We start from the raw sequence: 22,008 nt of genomic DNA, 5'->3' as shown, positions 1-22,008 counted from the left end.
GTTCTCCTTAGGCTTGGTAAGACTGAGTCTAATTTTTTTTTGTTTTATTTAGTCCCAGATGTTAGCCTCATCAAGAGAGAAGAAGTATTTTTATTAATGAAATTATTTGTATTGTTACTACTATTAACAAATATTGATGGACAGGAGTTGATGTCAGTGGGTTAGGGTGTATTTGCAAACATGAATTAGTCTGTAATTATTTGGTTAATAGACTGCTACAGAAATGTGCAGAAATTACAGGATTCCATGGGACATGGGGCTTCCTGTATAATTGTACAAAGTGTACATTGTTAATGTATAGTACCAAAATCTTAAAGTACAATATTTTGTTACTGAAGGAGATCTGGAAAGATCTCGGTGAAAATGCTATATGTCTTTGCAGCATCTCAGATGTGACTATTTTGTTAATAAAAAAAAGTCGAGTATATTCTGCCCTTACAACAGATTTGTTGGGATCAAATTAAGCTTGAGTTAATAAATCCTATAAAAAGGAGGTAGTGCCAACGGTTCATTAGGACAAAAAAATGCCACTGATGGAACTGGTGTGATGTTCTTGCTGAAAAGAGTACTTTTTCATCTATTGATGGGGAAAGTTGGAGCACACTGCTATTGCAGTGTCGCTCCTACACTTTGACACCTCTTTCATCCTTTAAAGTTCTCTCATATTTTCCCTCTAGTTCAATGATGTATCCAGAGCATCTGAAATAAAAGCTGGTGTTACTGTTAGTGGTGTAGTGTACTCTAAATTTATATTATATAACAGATCTAAGTTTTCAGAAACCTTTAGCATGATTTGCACTGAAAAAAATACACTTAAGAGTAAACAGTAATGTAAATTGCATTAAAATAGTAAAATTCAGGCTTAAGCCCCCCTCACCCCTTTCATAAGGTTGCTAACCCCAAATTGATTGAATATTTCATAGATGTATTCATACAAGGTGACTTGCATCCTTAGGATATAGTACAGTTGTTTCCATGTGTTTATTTTGTCTTGAAGCACAGGTAGATTAGGTAACCCGCTCAGCGTTGCACAATATGTTCTTATGCAGAAATTAAACTGCCATCCTTGAGTTTTAAGGTCCTTGGCCAATGCAACATATAACCTGCCTAACTAAGTAAAGCCTTGTATCATTTACCACTAAAGGATTAAACAGTAGTGAGTGGATATGATACATTTCATTACTGATATTTCAGCTGTATATAAATTGGATAGACCAGAAAAAGACCATCCCTTAGCAGTAATTTCACTTACTTTATTATCATAACATTGCTAAAAAGCAACTGACAGAAAATAGCCTCATTCCACGTCACTCATTTGTTTAGCTGCCAAGACCTTCTTACATGGCTTAAAAATAAGTACATACTAGGGAATCCATTCCCGGGCTCCCGATTACCGGGAGCCTGGGATTCCCGGACATTTTTCATTCCCGGGAATGAAACTGCTGTAATTCCGAGGAAAACTGGAACGGCCAAGCTCGCATATATAGTGTGTAAAAGTGTAAAAATCGACCAAGAAATAACAAGAGTTATAGTTGAAGATAATTAAGTGGCACGTTTTTTTGGCCCACGGTGTATTGTGTTGCCGATTAATTCAGTCAACAACAGACCAACAGCAGTCAGTCTCCCGGCTGACTGAGCACAGTGGACTGGGAGGAGTCTGCACTCTGCAGCTAACGAATGCTGGGACGGGGCTGAGTTCATTGACGTCTGTGCTGTTGACAGCTTTGAGCAGAAACTTGAAATTGCAATGCGTCAGTCTGTTGTATCTGCATTATCTGTGCTAAGAAACTTGCCATCACAGAATGATGACAAGAAACTGGATGCATCAGTAAAAGCTGAAATGCCGGTGTTTCAGAGCAACGGCAAGCGCGGGCATTGTTTAGAACAAGTGCATCAGTATCTGATGACTGTGCCACCTACTTCAGTGGAGGCAGAGCGTGCTTTCTCAGTGGCTGGCATACTCTGCACGAAGGTGCGCTCTCGCCTGGACAACCGCACGCTCAACATGTTGTGCTTTCTACGTTCTTATTACTGCAACTAACTAGATACATGTACCTATATGACAGCATGAACTGCTTGTAGTTAAGGTTAGTCTTTTATTGGTGTCAACATATTGCAGTAGTTTTATTAAAAATAAGTGTCGCTCGCTCTAAAACCGTTCACATGTGAGATGCTCGTGCACTGTGTCATTCCCGGGAGCCCGGGATTCCCAAATTCCCGGGAATGGATAAACCCGTCCGGGAATGGATTCCCTAGTACATACATGCATTCATCCATTTTCCAACCCGCTATATCCTAACACAGGTTCACAGGGGGTCTGCTGGAGCCAATCCCAGCCAACACAGGGCGCAAGGCAGGAACAAATCCAGGGCTATCCTAATCTTATTTTTTCTACACAGTAATTATGTTTTGTTTTTTGTTTTTCTTTCTTCAGGTTCCATTTCCTGTTCTTCAGGGGGAAGGAGTAGAGTATCTTGGACGTACTGATGATGCCATTATTGCAATCTCAAACTACAGGCTACACATCAAATATAAGGATTCTATTATCAATGTAAGTTAACATTTGTAATGTAATTTAAATATCATGTATTAAATTGGTCTTTACATGGCACTCCTTGATATGGATATTTCTGTACGCCTTAACTCTTTAACTTGTTAAGTGAACAAAGATAAATTTGAGTGATCATCACTTGTAGAATATGTATTTGTTACACAGACTTCTAAGTACACAATCAAAATATTTATAGTTAAAATAATTTGCAAAGTCCTTTGGATATTTCTTGCGTCATTGTGCGTGGCATGACTCACTGGATAAACACAATAGGTAAAACCAGAACATAGTTATGAAATTATCTCTTTTGATTGAACTGGAAAGTCCATAGGGAAGGTGGGAAACTATTTCTGGAGAAATAGGAACTCTGAGATCACTAATTATTAAATTAAATTTAGTGTACATTTGCACTAACCTTCAACTACTTAGGAGCACACAACTGAAAAATAAATTTAGCAAACTAGTCCATTTTCTGTCCGTAATATTACACAATTATCGTTTTTGCTTTGCGCCCTCCACCACCATAACCTGTCATCTGAGTACATTTCTGAAATCGGCATGAAAAAGAACTTTTAAAATGCATCTAAGCTGTTCTGTTACAAAATCTTTGTTGAATAGTGTTATCGATATCTGAACCTGCTAAGTCTAGTTTTGGATCGGGAGAAGCAAGAGCCCAAAGAATGAGTGTGCCACTTTATATTCATGATACAGTGATCCCTCGCTATATCGCGCTTCGCCTTTCGCGGCTTCACTCTATCGCGGATTTTATATGTAAGCATATTTAAATATATATCGCGGATTTTTCGCTGGTTCGCGGATTTCTGAGGACAATGGGTCTTTTAATTTCTGGTACATGCTTCCTCAGTTGGTTTGCCCAGTTGATTTCATACAAGGGACGCTATTGGCAGATGGCTGAGAAGCTACCCAACTTACTTTTCTGTCTCTCTCTTGCGCTGACTTTCTCTGATCCTGACGTAGGGGGTGTGAGCAGGGGGGCCGTTCGCACACCCAGACGATACGGACGCTCGTCTAAAAATGCTGAAAGATTATCTTCACGTTGCTACCTTCTGTGTGCAGCTGCTTCGTGAAGCGACATGCTGCACGGTGCTTCGCATACTTAAAAGCTCAAAGGGCACGTATTGATTTTTGACTGTTTGTTTTTCTCTCTCTCTCTCTCTCTCTCTCTCTCTCTCTGCTCCTGACGGAGGGGGTGTGAGCTGCCGCCTTCAACAGCTTTGTACCGGCGATGCTTCGCATACTTAAAAGCCAAACAGCCCTATTGATTTGTTTGCTTTCCTCTCTGTTTCTGACAGTCTGTTCTCCTGATGCGCACTCCTTTGAAGAGGAAGATATGTTTGCATTCTTTTAATTGTGAGACAGAACTGTCATCTCTGTCTTGTCATGGAGCACAGTTTAAACTTTTGAAAAAGAGACAAATATTTGTTTGCAGTGTTTGAATAACGTTCCTGTCTCTCTACAACCTCCTGTGTTTCTGTGCAAATCTGTGACCCAAGCATGACAATATAAAAATAACCATATAAACATATGGTTTCTACTTCGCGGATTTTCTTATTTCGCGGGTGGCTCTGGAACGCAACCCCCGCGATGGAGGAGGGATTACTGTACCTGAATAATAATTATTAGGCGAGTAGGCCAGTATACAGCTATGGTATATTATATACTAGCACTGTTTGAAATAGTTTGTATAAAGAACAGATCTTGATCAGTGAAAAATATTCAAGTACAGGTGGATGATTTATAATTAATTTATAATACAATTAATAATTTGTAAATTATTAATTTATAAAATATTTGTATCCCAAATGTTACTTTTAATGGTTATGGGAAGAATGAAAAATGAGAGATTATGATAAACATTGTAGCAAGATTCTGGCAAAACAACTTACAGGTGCTGGTCATAAAATTTGAATATCATGACAAAGTTGATTTATTTCAGTAATTCCATTCAAAAAGTGAAACTTGTATATTAGATTCATTCATTACACACAGACTGATGTATTTGAAATGTTTATTTCTTTTAATGTTGATGATTATAACTGACAACTAATGAAAGTCCCAAATTCAGTATCTCTGAAAATTAGAATATTGTGAAAAGGTTCAATATTGAAGACACCTGGTGCCACACTCTAATCAGCTAATTAACTCAAAACACCTGCAAAAGCCTTTAAATGGTCTCTCAGACTAGTTCTGTAGGCTACACAATCATGGGGAAGACTGCTGACTTGACAGTTGTCCAAAAGACGACCATTGACACCTTGCACAAGGAGGGCAAGACACAAAAGGTCATTGCTAAAGAGGCTGGCTGTTCACAGAGCTCTGTGTCCAAGCACATTAATAGAGAGGTGAAGGGAAGGACAAGATGTGGTAGAAAAAAGTGTACAAGCAATAGCGATAACCGCACCCTGGAGAGGATTGTGAAACAAAACCCATTCAAGAATGTGGGGGAGATTCACAAAGAGTGGACTGCAGCTGGAGTCAGTGCTTCAAGAACCACCACGCACAGACGTATGCAAGACATGGGTTTCAGCTGTCGCATTCCTTGTGTCAAGCCACTCTTGAACAAGAGACAGCGTCAGAAGCGTCTCGCCTTTGGACTGCTGCTGAGTGGTCCAAAGTTACGTTCTCTGATGAAAGTAAATTTTGCATTTCCTTTGGAAATCAAGGTCCCAGAGTCTGGAGGAAGAGAGGAGAGGCACAGAATCCATGTTGCGTGAGGTCCAGTGTAAAGTTTCCACAGTCAGTGCTGGTTTGGGGTGCCGTGTCATCTGCTAGTGTTGGTCCATTGTGTTTTCTGAGGTCCAAGGTGAACGCAGCCTTCTACCAGGAAGTTTTAGAGCACTTCATGCTCCATGCTGCTGACAAACTTTATGGAGATGCAGATTTCATTTTCCAACAGGACCTGGCACCTGCACACAGTGCCAAAGCTACCAGTACCTGGTTTAAGGACCATGGTATCCCTGTTCTTGATTGGCCAGCAAACTTGCCTGACCTTAACCCCATAGAAAATCTATGGGGTACTGTGAAGAGGAAGATGCAGTACGCCAGACCCAACAATTCAGAAGAGCTGAAGGCCACTATCAGAGCAACATGGGCTCTCATAACACCTGAGCAGTGCCACAGACTGATTGACTCCATGCCACACCGCATTGTTGCAGTAATCCAGGCCAAAGGAGCCCCAACTAAATACTGAATGCTGTACATGCTCATACTTTTCATGTTCATACCTTTCAGTTGGCCAACATTTCTAAAAATCCTTTTTTTTGCATTGGTCTTAATTGATATTCTAATTTTCTGAGATACTGAATTTGGGACTTTCATTAGTTGTCAGTTATAATCATCAACATTAAAAGAAATAAACATGTGAAATACATCAGTCTGTGTGTAATGAATGAATCTAATATACAAGTTTCACTTTTTGAATGGAATTACTGAAATAAATCAACTTTGTCATGATATTCTAATTTTATGACCAGCACCTGTACATAGCAGTTTGGAAAAAAGTGTGAGTTTTTTACAAATCAAATTAAGTGTATTAAGGATAACCCCAATTGTTATTTATTTCATCTGTACAATATGCACTTCATCAGTGTCAGAGTATTTAGAGATATTTCTGGATGTACTTTTATACTCAAAATATGAATAAATAAAACTACCCTTGGAGGTGTTATACAAGGCAAGGAGTGCCTTTCTTCCCTTTTTTGTTTCTGAGTGACCAGATTCAGCTCGATCAAGAATTTTACTGATGGCACCTCCTATCGTAGCCCTGATCACCAATCACCACTTTGCTACAAAGATACTTACTTTAGTTGTCTTTCTTTAAAAAATCTCTTCCGCCCATGCTTGCCATAATTTTGACATTATTTTTAATAGCAAGGGATTCAATTTGTTTCCATCATGATACTCTCTCACACATCAAATTCTTTTTTATATAGTATGCAATTTGAAAATTGTTAGTTCTCTTTTATATTGCTGCAGTATGTCCATGTATTGATTATTTTCTTCTGTTTGCATGCTCTCTAGGTACCACTGAGGTTGATTGAAAATGTAGAGAGTCGGGATATGTTCCAGCTGCATATCATTTGCAAAGATTCCAAGCTTATACGGTAATAAAAGCAAACCTAGAGTTTAATTATTCTGAAGTTACTGTAAAATTAATTGGTACTAAAATAAAAACAAATGAAAATTTTGAAATAATAACATAGAAAAAGTATGGTGATTTGTGAATAATTTGTGAAAAAAGCATAGTAAATCATTTAATTTTTATGAAATACAATGTCATCATTTAACTTTGGTTCAATTATGCAGTTACCCTATATTGCATTTTATCAAATTTTATTTTAAATTTGTCTTGTTTTTAAGATGTTTTATCAATGGGACATTTTGAATGTCACCTGCTGTGTGGTTCGCCAAGTATCAGCACTAGTTATTTCAAAATACCCATTTTATGATGGTTTCATCTCTTGTCAATCGAAACAACATACAGACTGAATCTGTTCCTATTGGTTAATACTTTCCTGTTAATTACTTTTCCCTGATTGTAGGAAGTAAGATACCAAAAATCTTTAGATGTGAAATTAAGAGCTGGGATAGTTAATTTTGCAGACACAATTATAAAAAAAAGATCATTTAACATATTGTGCGAATTTGAGATGAATTGATGATGTATATTGGAAATGCTTAGACAAACAAGTGATTTTCATAATGTTGACACTGGTGAAGTCATTAGTAGTTTAAGACTAATTGATCACAGTGTACTTCCAGAAGGTGATTGTAAAGAAATCACGTAGCCACGGAATAATGGCAAATGTTTTGAGGCTGGAAATTCCAGGTGATCTTCTGTGTGACATGGTACTAAATAGATTTTAAACTGCTGAAAACCTCTTCATCAGATGAATATTTGAAAAGCACTTTTTTTTATAAAGCTTTCCATATATGTTGTTAATTCTTCTTAAAGTAGCATCACTTTGTTGCCGATAGACTGCTCTTCAGGAAGGAGTAGCTAAATACTTAAGTGATCGTGACCTGTTACACAGGGACAGTTGTCCTTTTAGGATGGATCATGACGGTGGGAGAATGTAGCTAGATTTTAGGCTGTTAAAGTACAGTTTTAAAACTTAGTTGTTTTACAAAATGTTCAATAAATGCATTTTGGCTATTTTATGTAACACATTGTAAAGCCATAGTAATGCAGTATCTACATTACACAAGGTGGCATACTTTTTGTACCTGAACCCATATGGTCTGCTATGTCATGTCACAATGTTTTTATTTTCACACTTTATAAACACTAAAATTTTTAGTATGTTATTTATACCTAACTTGTTCATTGTAACATCCTTTGCTGTTTTGCATTAACTTGTTAGTTTTCCCCTCTCTAATAATTAAACTGCTTATTTGCAACAGTGCTGCTTCTTATGTGCTATGACATGTGCACAAGAAGTGCTGATCCCTAGGATTTGTGTAATGTTCAATATGATTCTAGCGCTTGTCACAAGGGGTTGCTTGTAGTAAGTGATATATAGCTTTAGTCTATTGCAATATTCCATAGAATATGATTTAGTGAAATTCATATAAGGTGCTGCCGTCCCCACACTGGCTGGCTAGCTCGACCTGCCTCTACACCTGCTGCTGTTTTCATGGCTCTTCTACTTTTCGTTCTCTGTCTACTTCTTTTTCTCCCTTGCTTCCCTTTTATATGCTGGGGAGCAGTCGCAGGTGCAATCGCCTGATGCTCGCCCTGGTTGATAATGAAACAATCAGACCGTCTGTACATGCTGGCAAGGCAACGCATGGACAGCTGACTGCCTCGCACCATCCCGGAGATGAGCTATCTTCTCTGCAGATCACTCGCACCTGTTCCAATCCCCAGCACGAGCACGTTCATTATTTATTTATGTAAAATCTGCCACATATTTCTGAACTGTGGACACACTATACCACAACCATCTGTATGCACATTTCTACTCAGTTCTGCAAACTGCTGGCACCCAGCATCAAAGCAGTGCTACCTGTCTCTGTGTGGTTTCCCTTTCTTTTTCAGATTTGCATCCATGATGCCAGCTTCATCATATACACCGAAAATAATTGCATATTATTTACAAATTGAAGACACTTGATTGTAATCAATCTGTCAAAATATAACGGTGCACACCATGGCTGTTTTAGTGTTGTTAGAAGACATTGCAAATGGAAGGATCAAAAGAGAGTGCATATTTGGAGATCATAACTGATTTCTTGGCACATGATGATGACTGGCCTCTAAGTTGATTCAGATTTTCAAGAGCTATCCTCTTGGAGCTGAGTGCTGAACTGGCACCAGCTTTACAAAGGCAGACTTTGAAGAATTGTGCTCTACCTGTTCCTTTGCAAGTTCTGTCAACCCTCTGGCTTCTTGGTAAGATAAGACATTTAATATCCTTTTGGTCAAAATTGTTATTTGTAGTATGTAACCATACAACATGATTGCTTAGGTGACAGCGGGTACCCTCTGAACACACTGTCTGAAAAAGAGCGACGTTATAATGACCTCCACTCTGGGCTCGGGCTGTGGTAGAATATACTGTAGGGCAACTTAAGGGCCATTGGCACTGCCTGGATAAGACTGACAGAGTGCTGCTCTATAGTCCATAGAAAGTGTGCTACATTGTGCAAGCACATAGCATGCTGAATAATGTGGCACAAAACTATGGCTTTACCCATGCCTGAGGAGATGCAGTATGATGAGCCTGATCCTGATCATCCAACTGATCAGCCAAATTGGACAATATTACATCTTCGATTGAATGTAATTAGCAAACTTTAAACACGGGTAAGCCGATGCAGCATTTTTTTTTTTAAAACTATTCATTTAATTTCTGGTTAATATTATATAGTACTGACTTTATATTCCATAGTTCATTGGCTACATCTCTTACAGCATCCACTAATGCATTTTGTGATTGTAGAACAGCATCTGATAGCACATGGCCAGATGGTCGCCTAGCGGTTCCCGAGGCAGGAGTGTTTGCTCAGCACGGCAGCAGGACCATCATCATCATCATTGCCTGGAGTCACATCCCCGGCATGGGGATCGGCTTTTGTAATAATGTCTGGAACAGAATAAACATTAATTCCGCCTCTGCTGCCTGCTTGTTTGTCTTATTAAAGATGCACATTATTTAGACAAGTATGGGTTATAAGCGTCTCGTCAATTATTGTAGCAACTTGCTGCTGACACAGTGTGAGCCCCAGAATTTCATTACCTTCTCCAGTGGTGTTGACATTCAGAAGATGGGCTGCGACTCGTCTTTTCACAATGACTGACTTTAATATCTGACCACTTCTTTTTGTATTTTGGGTACTGTGCAACTTCCTGAACCTGAGCTTTTGAGTGCCTTCACAATACTATGCCACTCCATTTTCCCTTTATTGCTTGTGACACTGCTTACAACACCGAATAGTATATTTTACCTTGCCTCCGCTTCAATTAGCAGGCCCTCCATTTTGCATTTTTTCCCCTTCCTCCACATGATTTTGCCATGGTCTTTTAACAAACCATTGATGTTGAGGGGCTATGTATAATTCTGGGAGGAGTTAGGGGGGCAATGGGTGCGTACACATGCGTCAAATTTAAATGTTCATTGGGATTTATAGAGGGGAAGCGCATGGAACTTGGTGTATGCAGTTTTTTACATTCAGATTTTATTGTGCATATGCATATTTCCATTTTTGTCCGTACGCCATGTTTTAGTGTGAATTCACTGCATGGCATTGTACATATGAGGCCCCTGGTCTTGATTTTCATTAGGCATATGTAAAAGGAAAGCAGTTTGAAAACATTCTATAGGCTGGGTTGCAACCGATATTATTGGCTTTATGTTTCAGTCTTCAAAAGTAGACTTAAGTCCGCAGTGGACAGGTGACAACAAATGATTTTAGAAACACTACTCTTTCCCTATATGCTTCCTGCTCTGGGTATTCATATTACCGTACAAACATGTGATGTGACTTTTAAATTCCATTAAGGAACTTACAGAAAGCCAGCTTTACTTCCTGAAAAACCTGGTATTGCTTGGTTACTAAAGAAAGAGCAGTGAAATACTGTATAGAGTCTCATCTGCCTGTTGAAAAGTCTGTGAAATGTACTTCTGTTTGGGAGTTCATGTTTCCATCTGTATTGCATTTGTGTTCTCTTGTTTTCATTATGGCTGATTGATTAATCAGATTTTTCATCCATTTTTGTGTAAACTAGTGTTGTAGTCCATATTGCATAAAACAAGTACACCAAGTGACGTCACTTTCTGTTGTTCAGTTTAAAAGATCAGAGGGAGTAGATGAGCAGTGTTAAATGTATTAAAACTATTTTATAGTTAATGTTTTTATTTGTGCAACACATTTCTATGTAATCTGGAAATCTGCTATATGTTTATATTATGATTGCAAAAGCCAACTCACTTAGCTTATATATCACTAACCAGCTCAGAATTTTTTGTATTAGACTGCCTGAATGAAAACATTTTTTTAAGATTTTTAATATAAACAAAGATCTATATGTCAGCCATATGCACAGTTAGCATGGTGATGCTATTGTGAAAGTTGTGATATTAAATGAGTAATTAAGAGATCCCATTAACTCTTTGTCATAGCTGAAACAACACAAAGAACTGATCTGTTGTACTAAAACCCTTTAAGCACCGCATGGACCCATGATCCCATTATGCACCAGTTTCTTGTGCAAGACTAGCTTGTATTTTGATGGGCTCTTTTTCCACATGACTCAGAACTGGAATAAGTGTGTTCTGAAAATGAATGAATAAATGAATGGCAGTAAGAACAATAACAAAGTGATTAATGTTAAAAAGAATGCATTAGTATAGTTGTACACTGCTACTTTTAAGGCTTTTGTCAAGTTATCACAGATTTATTGATTAATTTGTGATGTATTGATGGAGAGAGATTTATATTGTTCAAATACGGCATTTATGGTATAATAACTAATCTCCAATGATTTTTTTGTATGACTTATCACTTGTGCTACATATCCTGTTTCTGTAGAAAATGTTGTTGTAAATGAGTTATTGTGTTAATCTTTATGTATCATGCTAGTGTTAACTGATGAACTAAAATGATGCATGATTTGTGTAGTACTTAATGTGTGTGTGTGTGTGTGTGTGAGAGAGAGACCAGGAAAAAAATATTTAAATAGTTTTCTTTGATACAACTTTAAAATACCTGCGGTAAACTTCATTATTGACATTAGTAGGATATTGGAGTTCATTAAAATCACAAATCTAAGGCTGATATGATTTTTCTGTCTCGTCACTAAAATAAATATTCGGTATTTAATTTATGCTGCTAGGTTTTGACAAATAAGTTCTGAGATTTTTGAGTTAAGGAACAGCGATTTTTTCTAGGTAAGGTATAGGGATGCTCCAATCAGGTTTTTTTAAGGCCGATGACAATCATCGATTTCATGTTACTTGATCAACTGATTCAGTTTTTTTGTAAAAAAAAAATTTGCACTAAGCTCCTGCATAACCAGATGCATAGAAGCCTTATGATCTGTATTAAAGTGTGACCTTTGGTATTTTTGTAATTTTAGACCACAGGTGTTAGCTGTTTATTTTTTAGTAACAAAATGAAATTCTGTACGCTTATTGTTCTGTGACCATAAAAATACTAAAAGAAATAGTTTCTGTAAAATACATTAACTAATAAAATTTATACAAAAATATGTATCCATCATATATATGCCATAAAAGAAAATAAAATCCTGTTTATAATTACAAGATGTCATATTTTGTCTGTGATGTTCCTGCCTGAAGCAAAGCTTAATTAACTAAAAAGTAGTTTTCACAATTTTTCCAACAAAAAAATAATATATATACTCACTATCAATGAATTTATATTTGCAATTAAACGCTGCTTAAATATAAATGTGAATGTACTTATAGGTTTTAGTAGGTTTTCATCATTAATTACACTCCAGTTTTTTGTTTTTTTTTGCTGTGAAAATATTATATTTATAAAGGTATTTCCCCCCCCCCCCCCCCCCAGAGTATCAGCTATACTTTGTAATTCTTGAGGTGTATTGTACAATATTGATTACCTTATTAACTATGTAGTACTTTTTTCTTAACCAAAATATATACTGTATGACAAACAGAAATAAATAAACACAGTAAAAAACTTTAAAAACACTGCAATGTATAAAATGTTCATAAATTGTTTATCAAGAAGACATAAGACTAACATGCTTAACAGGTTTATAAGTAAAAGATACATTTTGCTGTTAAGCTAACATGCCAGTTGTTTACTAAGCAGCAATTTCAAATTCTATTTAATCTCTTCTTTTTCCAATTAAAAATGTAAGATGCTGCACTTGAAACAATCTTGCTGTCTAAACTGAAATGGTGTCTGGTTTAATTTAAAGGACAAAATAATTCATTCATTAAAGTAGTTTTTCTTGCCGTTTCTGGATGTCTTAATTCATTTATTACTGCACTTTCTTTAATGTAAAGGTTAAGCTCTCTGATAAAACAAGCCTTGACTGATCTTTGTTTATACTACAGGAAGTTTGCTGCAAAAAAAAAATTTAGAAATGCGCCTGGCTAAAATATTGTAATACCTTGTGTTAAGGAGCGCTGCAACTAAATTACCATAAATCTTAGAAAAGCAGCGACTGAAAAGATCAGATTTTGTCATTGGTCAGTATATCAATCACCGATTAAGTTTCTTTTAACTGAAAATAGGCTGACATTGGATCAGCACCCAGTCATTCGGAGCATCCCTAGTAAGGTAGTTATTTAAGGTAAGAAAGACAAGTTTTGCGCTAAGGTAGTTACACTCCTTAATCATGATCCTGGATTGCAGTTGCATGTTGAAAAAAAAAATGTACCTAAAAGTGATGGTGGATGTTGACATGTGATGAATAAGCTGTAAGCATATCATTGTTAATAGCATGTCTTTTTTTATATATGATGCATATTCTGAAAAAAGGGTGCTTAAATATTAGCATTTTGATTTGTATGTATAATGTGTACTACTCAATGCTAAATTGTTACTTCATCAAATGTAACATTTTAAAAGCTGATTTATAAACATATTTTATGAAAAGTTCACTCTTTTATTAAAGAGTGATATACAAAACTGTAAATAGATTAGGCCTGTCAGTCCTAAGACTACTAGGCGTTTATAATGGTGCTTACTCACAAGCCATCACATGCACTAGCATAGAGCTTTTACTGGTCAGTTTTGTTGGGTGTTGACTGCTGTAAATGATTGTTATCTGTATACTGCATATTTCTATTAATGGTTTATTTATGTGAGCTTCAACAAATCAAATTCCATTCAACTGCTATATTGCTAGATATGTGCAGTTCATAATTAGTTACTTGTTTTATTCAGGTGCCATTTTCCTACATTTAAGCAGTGCCAGGAGTGGCTTAAGAAGCTGAATCGAGCTACTCTTTATCCAGCAAGAATAGAAGACCTCTTTGCCTTTGCTTACCATGCTTGGTGTCTTGGTGTCTGTGCTGATGATGAAGATCAACATGTCCATCTTTGTCGCCCAGGCAAGTGCTATTATTCCATTTTAATGTGTATTTGTTGAGGAGGAGGTCATTACCTAAAATATGAAATTTCTGCTTTGTAATTGAGAAAGTCTTTTATTTCTAAATGTACAGTGAAGCCAAAAAGAAACTAGGAGTGGTATAACTATTAGTTCCTTATTTCAAATCTTCATAGTGTTTTACATAAATCATGTATACCACAAATTGTGAAAGGATTAAATGAGTTTTACAGTTAATGGGTGAATGGTTTTTAGCATAATGGAATCACTATTTCATTATCATGGGTTTATTTGACAATAGACTGTTTTGTTTTAGAAGCTTGCTAATATTGGTAAGTAAAAAGTTCAAGATGCATGTAGATGTGTCACTATTTAATATCAGTGCGAGTCTGGACTGAGGTACTTTCTACATGGCATTTTTTTGTTGACTTGCTCCAGGAACTCTTGGTTTCCAGCTACAGTACAAACATAATCTGTCAGATTGAGTGGCATCTTTAAAGTGAGTGCATCTTTGAATGTTTTGCATATCATCCCACTCTCCAAAGAGTTACTTTTTTGTGACCTAAACTACAGGTTATAATTTTTGTGTTGAATCATTAGGGCGGTTTCCTAGAAGTGTTAGATAAATAAACTCATTTGTGTCCTTCCAACAAAGATGACAGAATTGACCAAAGAAACAAATCACTATCATTAAAGATTTGTTACCTAGTTATGTGAAAAATAACGAATATGAAAGCATAATTATATATATATATATATATATATATATATATATATATATATATACACACACACACACACACACAGGGTGGGCCATCAGTTTCCATACATAGGAAAATCAACATTTTTTTTTTTTTTTTTATGAAAAACCATTTTTATTTATATAATATGCTCTACATGACTGCCATTGTTTTGAAAACACATTTCAATACGTGTCCGCCACTGCTGATGAACACGTATTAGCACAGCTGGTGTTATGCTTGTAATGGCATTGGTGATACGTTCCCTAAGATGATTTATGTTTCGTATCTTTTCCTGATACACCATGATTTCAGTTTGTTGCTCTTTATTCAAGTGCATTTTTTAGGATATCTGAAATATAAAAAATAAAATGTTAAAAACCATATGTATGGAAACTTATGGCCCACCCTCTGTGTGTGTGTGTGTGTGTGTGTGTGTGTGTGTGTGTGTGTGTGTGTGTGTGTGTATATATATATATATATATATATATATATATATATATATAATATACACACACAGTACAATCCCTCGGGACTGGATTTTTGGCCGGTTAATCCGATGCATACCTATTTTCATGTAGAACAATATTTCTAAGGTATGTACTTTACCTCTTCGACATTCCTGAAGAAACCATATTCCACAAGGCTTCATCCACGATTTCGCACACAGGTTTTTTTCTTGTACAACGACTGGACAGTGTGGAGTAGCGGGTCCACAGCTCAAGTCAAAAAGGCTACTTTTTAAATAATCGCCGCACTCACGGCTTAGCGAGTATGTGTGGCCAATCGGTTCCCGGGGAATTCGTAATGCGGGCGATCCTAGCTTAAGTGCACAGGTGAGGAGTCATCTTCATCCGTAATTGTTCCCGGGAACTGCTAATTGCCACATTTGATCCACGTCCCCATGATAAATAGAAGCGCAAGGCAGCTAGGGGGAGAACAGGAAAGAACGGGAGGTTAATGGAGAAGGAAGCAGATAGAGGAAAGCCGGTGCAGGAGATCAAGCGAGAGCAGATTCGATGGAGCACAGGCAGGCAGCTGGGAGGTGAACCCCTGCTGATGAGTGTTTGGCTGGCTGGTTTAGCCCCAGCGTGAGCACCCTGGCTGCTGGGGAAAGAACCCAAGTCTCGGTCTGGATGGAGACCGACATAGCCAGGGATCGGAGGGCTACCGGGCCAGTTTGGAAGGCAGCTGCACCTGCAGGTAGGGCGACTCCCCTGTTGCGAAGCCCGATGGGAGAAGCAGGGGAGCCGCCAGGTAGAAAGAAGAAGACACCGTGGAAAATTCATAAAGGAATATGTAAATGGAAATCACTCAGAGCGTAGGAGCCCTCTCACCTTCCAGGAAAGAAGGAAGTGCATACATATAATATAAAGAAGAACTCAGGATTAAAAAAAATTTTTTTTTTATTTTATTTTATGCTGTTTATTTTAACGGGCTGGTTAATATAATATCTATCTATTAAGAGTATCGTACAAAAATCACCATAAACCTATTTCTACAGAAGTTAGCATTTTTTTCTGGTAATTTAACTTTAAATATAGACTAATAAAATTTTAGATTGTCTATGTTTAATCATCTAGTAGAAAAATTATTTAAAAAAAAAAAACGAAAACGTGACAAAAAGGTGCTGTTATCTCCTGAAATAATACTAAATTAATAGCACTACATATCTGCTAGATCAGGGGTAGGCAACGTCGGTCCTGGAGTGCCACAGTATGTGCAGGTTTTTGTTCCAACCCAGTTCCTTAACGAGAACTCAATTATTGCTGATGAAGCACATATTGCTTAAGTGACATTTTAATGCTTCATTTTAGTGGTCTCGCTTGTTAAGGTTCTCCAACCTTAATTGCTTATTTCAATTTTAAACTGCTGCATTCAGTGTTTTAATTGCTCCTTATTAGCAATAAGATGTAAAAGACAAAGCAGCCAGCAGTTCTCCAGCTAGCTTTTTTCCAATTACATCTCTGTATGTTCATCATGCACGGTTTGATTTAATAAAACACTTAATAGAAAAATGTGACAGACTGAAAATGATCTGTTTTAGGCTTCAAATCATTTGGATGATATCCTTGGAAAGGAAAAAAATCTACGATATAAAAGCCTTACATTGCACAGACTAACATGCCATAAAATTAAATAAGGTCTGAGATTGGCAATGATTGGTTTCTAATTAAGCAATTGGGTTGGAATGAAAACCTGTAGCCACTGCGGCTCACCAGGACCGACATTGCCTACCCCTGTTTAACATCTTATTGCTAATAAGGAGCAATTAAAACACTGAATGCAGCAGTTTAAGATTGAAATAAGCAATTAAGGTTGGAGAACCTTAACAAGCGAGACCACTAAAATGAAGCATTAAAATGTCACTTAAGCAATATGTGCTTCATCAGCAATAATTGAGTTCTCGTTAAGGAACTGGGTTGGAACAAAAACCTGCACATACTGTGGCACTCCAGGACCGACGTTGCCTACCCCTGTGCTAGATGACAGCAATAGGTTAATAGTGTCGTATTTTAAAATTACTCAGAAGGAATGGCACTTTATTTGAAGTCTATCTTATTCTTATAGTTATACAATGTATATATAAAATAAATAATATCTGTCTCTCTGCCTGCTCGTGCATCATGCAAAAACCACCAGTTTTACTTTTTTAAAACTCTTAATTTTTTCCACTTTAGTCTAAATTTTGTATGTAGGCTAATAAATTGTGATTTTCTATATGAAAGTAAAGTGTCTTTTTCACTTGACCTTTGTGCATTTTAACCTCTATGTCTCCAGAATATAACATATTGACGTGATCTTTACTTGTAAAGAATTGGAGACAATTGTGTAACACAGTCACACCAGTTTCAGATGTTTATGTTGACTGCAAGAATTTTTGAGAATTTTTAAATATTTAATCGTGTTGAAAAAGAACAAGATTTTGAATTTGCTACTCAATAACTCCTGAATGAACGATTGTATCAAAAATTGTTTTTTCTGAAAGCTAATTTTATGATGAACAAAAAAGTTTATATTCAGTTTTTGTCTGGGGCAGATAGTGAGCAAATGACCCATTTACGAAGGAGATCAATGCTTAAACTGTAGTAACAAAAGTCTTTTGAGACGGCAGGAGTGACAGGGGTGCTCATTTAGTGGGGATCTGCCAGAAGCCCTAGTCAGAAAGGAAGAGGCCATGTGTGCCACTTAATCCTCTTTTGTCTCTTAGCAATTACAGAGGCACCATTGAGTGTTCTGACCAGCTGCATCACTGTCTGGTATGGCAACTGCAACATATCCAACTGCAAGCGCCTGCAAAGGATAGTGAAGACAGCAGAGAACATTATTGGGGTGCCTCTCCCTTCACTACAGGACATCTTTTACAAACGCAGTGTCTGCAAGGCCTGAAGCATTGTGCAGGACCCCTTACACCCCTCACATGGACTTTTCACACTGCAGCATCAAAGCGAGATCTTCCAGGCTGCAGGATAGTTTTTATCCCCAAGCTGTCAGACTCCTTAACACCATGCTGGCCCCAGGATCTTCCACACTGCCTCAACCACCTCTAAAAACACTTTCCTGCAAAGACTAGTGGGCGTATAGAAAAGAACTGAAAATCTCATACTGACATTAAGTATTTTGACACTCTTGATATCCTTCTGCTGTGAAACATTCTGACCTGTCATTGTTTACACATGTCTTAAACAACTATTATCGTACACTGATAATTTCTGTATTATCTATATCTATTATTTATTATGTATTTATTATATTACATATCTGTTGACTATATTTATGTATCTAGATTGCAAATACCATACATTCCATCAATGTTCATATTGCTTACTACATGTCAATATTGCTGCTACTTCTTTCTCTTGTCTTTGCACAATGTCTTGTCTTGTTTTTGTTTTAATTTTAATTCTATTTTTAATTTATTATTTGCACTTCATGCTGTTACACTGTGGACCCTGAGCTTTGCAATTGCGCCTTTCATCAGTACCACCAAGTACGCTCATGTTGTGACAAATCATGTGCAAGTTGGAATAAAGTAGCTAGTTTTGCATAGTTCATTTAGAAATATTAATTTGTGTTAAAGACAACAAATAAAGAGAAGGAGGAGTGGAAGTGAGTTATAAGTTGGCTATGGTAGAAATTAGCCAACATAGCTATAGTCATCCAGAAACAGGGTTTGGGAACTAGAGAGAGGGAGATCAAAATATTGAAGTGCTTTAGATCCATTTGTGTTAAAGTTGGGTTGGTAGGATCAAGGTTTGCAGAGAATGAACAAGTGTAGATTGTGGGGAGTTCACAAGTTTGAAAATTACTAGTAGACTGATGAGTTACTTGATGATGAACAGATTTATTATTTTCATTATCTGGCACACTTAACTGCCTGTACAAACACTTCCTCTTCCCCTTTCATACCGTCACCAATGTAACTTATTTTGAAAACTCAATTAGCACTTCCATTCTTTACTTTTCATAAAATTTCAGTTCATCAAATAAGTCACTGGAAACTATTTTTCTCTTTAATACCAACTGGAATGTTTTGAAAGCCTTAAGGGGTTGCATGTAATATCCATTCTTCCATTTTGTATACCAACTTTGTTCGATTCAGGAATGAAAGTATTCTAATCTCAGCAATTTCAAGTAAAAGGGAGTAACCAACCCTGAACTGGAGGCTAGGTGATCAGAGTATTCTCACACGCGCCCCTACACTTGTTCATACTTTATCAGGAAAATCATTGACGGATTTGGGGAGATAATGCATACTCCAAATGGGCACTGGATTCCAGTTTCCTGGAGGTTTTACATTACAGCATTAACTCCATGAAGTTGTATGTAGAAAAAGTGTGGTGTTTTTTTTTTCTATTTTCTTTTTTGCAATTTAGGTGAAAACAATAGCAAGATTTATGTACTTTTTCGTTTAACTTTATTTAAAAATTATTTGCTTATTTCCTTTAATCTATCTAGGAGATCATGTGCGACATCGTTTTGAAATGGAGCTTATAAGAATGGGATTTGACCTGCAGAATGCTTGGAGGGTGTCTGATATTAATAACAATTACAAGTAAGTAATTTCTGCATGATAGACTTTGATGATGCCATATATTTGAAAACAAAGCCTGACAAGCCGTAACTTTTACTAATTTTAACTTTTGCCACAATTTAATGACTTAAAAGCTACTGGTTTTCTTGTGATTTGTAGGCTTGGTTACACTATGAGTGTACATTATCATCCTATTATGTATATCCATTGTAATACTTTTATCACTAAATAATAACATTTAACTTATGTATTTTAATACATTCTTGTTTATCATGACAGTGATGGCATGTTGCATATTGGTTGACAATACCACCACCATCACTACTACTAGTATTTGTCAGTCTTGTTTTGTCGATATTCATTGACATAGCCTCATATATACCATATTTTAAAACAAAACTTGACCCTAAGATATCTAGAGTGAAATTTCAATACAAATTTATTCTTTCGCTATGGTAATTTGCCAGTGCTCAGTCTGTTGATTTTTTTTGTATATAGTCGCATAATTTTATGTTCAGTGTAGCTAGTAAAGGGCTGCATCAGCATTCATCTGGAAATGGAAAAAAGTAAAACTTAGAATGTTTCAGCTTTGTAACCTTCATCAGGTGTGCCACACAGCTCAAAACATTTATAACTCTAGCCTTTTTCAATTTTGCGACTAGCTTTTACTTTTTTCCCTTTATAGTGTCATGTTTGACATCAAATTCAAAGTGATAAATGTTCAGCTTTAGAAGTTGCTTGTCTTTATAATTATTTGAGCAGTATGCTCTTCTCCAGTATATATCCAAACAGTGGTTATTTGGATTTTCATCCACACAGCTTTGTTATGTAGCACAAAGCTGTAATAGAGACTGTTGGCTAATGAAACAGTAAGCTGAAGAATGTGGAATTGTACTGCTGTGGAAAAAATGTGACACATGCATCAGTATCTCCTGGCAATATATTAAATCACTAGCAAAATACCCGCGCTTCGCAGCGGAGAAGTAGTGTGTTAAAGAGGTTATGTAAACATATATATACATAAACATATATACTTATATACATATCTACATATACACATATCTACATATATATATATATATATATATATATATATATATATATATATATATATATATATATATATATATATACATACATACATTCACATATATATATATATATATACTGTATATATACATATGTACTTAGTGGCTCCTGTATTTAGGATATAGCAGGTTGGATAATGGACGGATGGACATTTGTATGCATAGCCCCATTTGCCCGTTTTCGTTTTTTTTCTTTCTTCAGTAATATTTCAGCAAACCCGGAGCTTGTCAGTTCAAATCCTGGTACTGACACCACTGTGTGACCCTGAGGAAGTCACTTCACCTGCATGTTGTGCAAAAAACAAAAGTAATGTAACAAATTGTACCTCAGATGTTGTAAGTTGGTGGAATAAAGGCATAAGTAAAATAGATAAATATGTATTATACACATAGGAACTATTCATTTATTTTCAGTTAAGTCATCTGCAGCAAACTTTTATAAATGAGGGTTTCTGATTTTTAGATAGTGCAAACTGTTTCTTTATTGACGTTTTCTCTTGGAGAGCTTTTTTCATTTTATTGAAAATGAAAGCAGCAGCTGCCAAAATATGTAGCTTTTTTATTAATTTTTCAACATTGTGTAAAATAAATGTATAAAGTAACATAAAAACTTTAAATACTGGTTATTGTTTTACACTAAAATATTACTACAGAGATAGAAAAAAAGTAAAATGGATATGTTCTTTTTCTTTAAGGAGATTAAATATTACTGAAGAAAGAAAAAAAAAAAATTAAACAGCCAAATGGGGCTATGCATACGAACTTAAAAGGTTTAAATAAAACAGAAATATATATTTTATTTTTACTTGCTTAACTTGTGGAGGGTGTATCCTGTAGCAAAGCCGTAAATTTTTTCGTGAAAGCACGTTTCAGTCAATAAGTGTTAAAAAAACGTGTAAAGATATTGACAATAAGCTAAGTCATCTGCAGCAAAGTTTTATAAATGAGGGTTTCTCCTTTTTAGACAATAAGCTACGCAAACCCAGGAAGACATGGAATCGTTTAAATCAAGTATCATTACATCT

General features: G+C 36.2%; 1 protein-coding gene across 4 annotated transcripts in view; it reads left to right on the top strand.

The window, feature by feature from the left end:
* The window catches only part of mtmr4 (myotubularin related protein 4), a 205,914-nt gene that overhangs the window by 116,801 nt on the left and 67,105 nt on the right, over positions 1 to 22,008 (top strand). For all 4 annotated transcript variants that reach the window (XM_028806987.2, XM_028806988.2, XM_051930812.1 and 1 more), the window contains 4 exons: positions 2,435 to 2,551; positions 6,593 to 6,675; positions 13,958 to 14,124; positions 19,820 to 19,916. In XM_028806987.2, the coding sequence (XP_028662820.1) occupies positions 2,435 to 2,551; positions 6,593 to 6,675; positions 13,958 to 14,124; positions 19,820 to 19,916 (464 nt within the window). The remainder of the gene's footprint in view (positions 1 to 2,434; positions 2,552 to 6,592; positions 6,676 to 13,957; positions 14,125 to 19,819; positions 19,917 to 22,008) is intronic.

The sequence above is a fragment of the Erpetoichthys calabaricus genome, chromosome 8, assembly GCF_900747795.2.
Source record: "Erpetoichthys calabaricus chromosome 8, fErpCal1.3, whole genome shotgun sequence".
Taxonomy (NCBI): Eukaryota; Metazoa; Chordata; class Cladistia; order Polypteriformes; family Polypteridae; genus Erpetoichthys; species Erpetoichthys calabaricus.
Note: the sequence above shows the minus strand (reverse complement) of the source record. Positions and strands in the feature narration are given on the sequence as shown.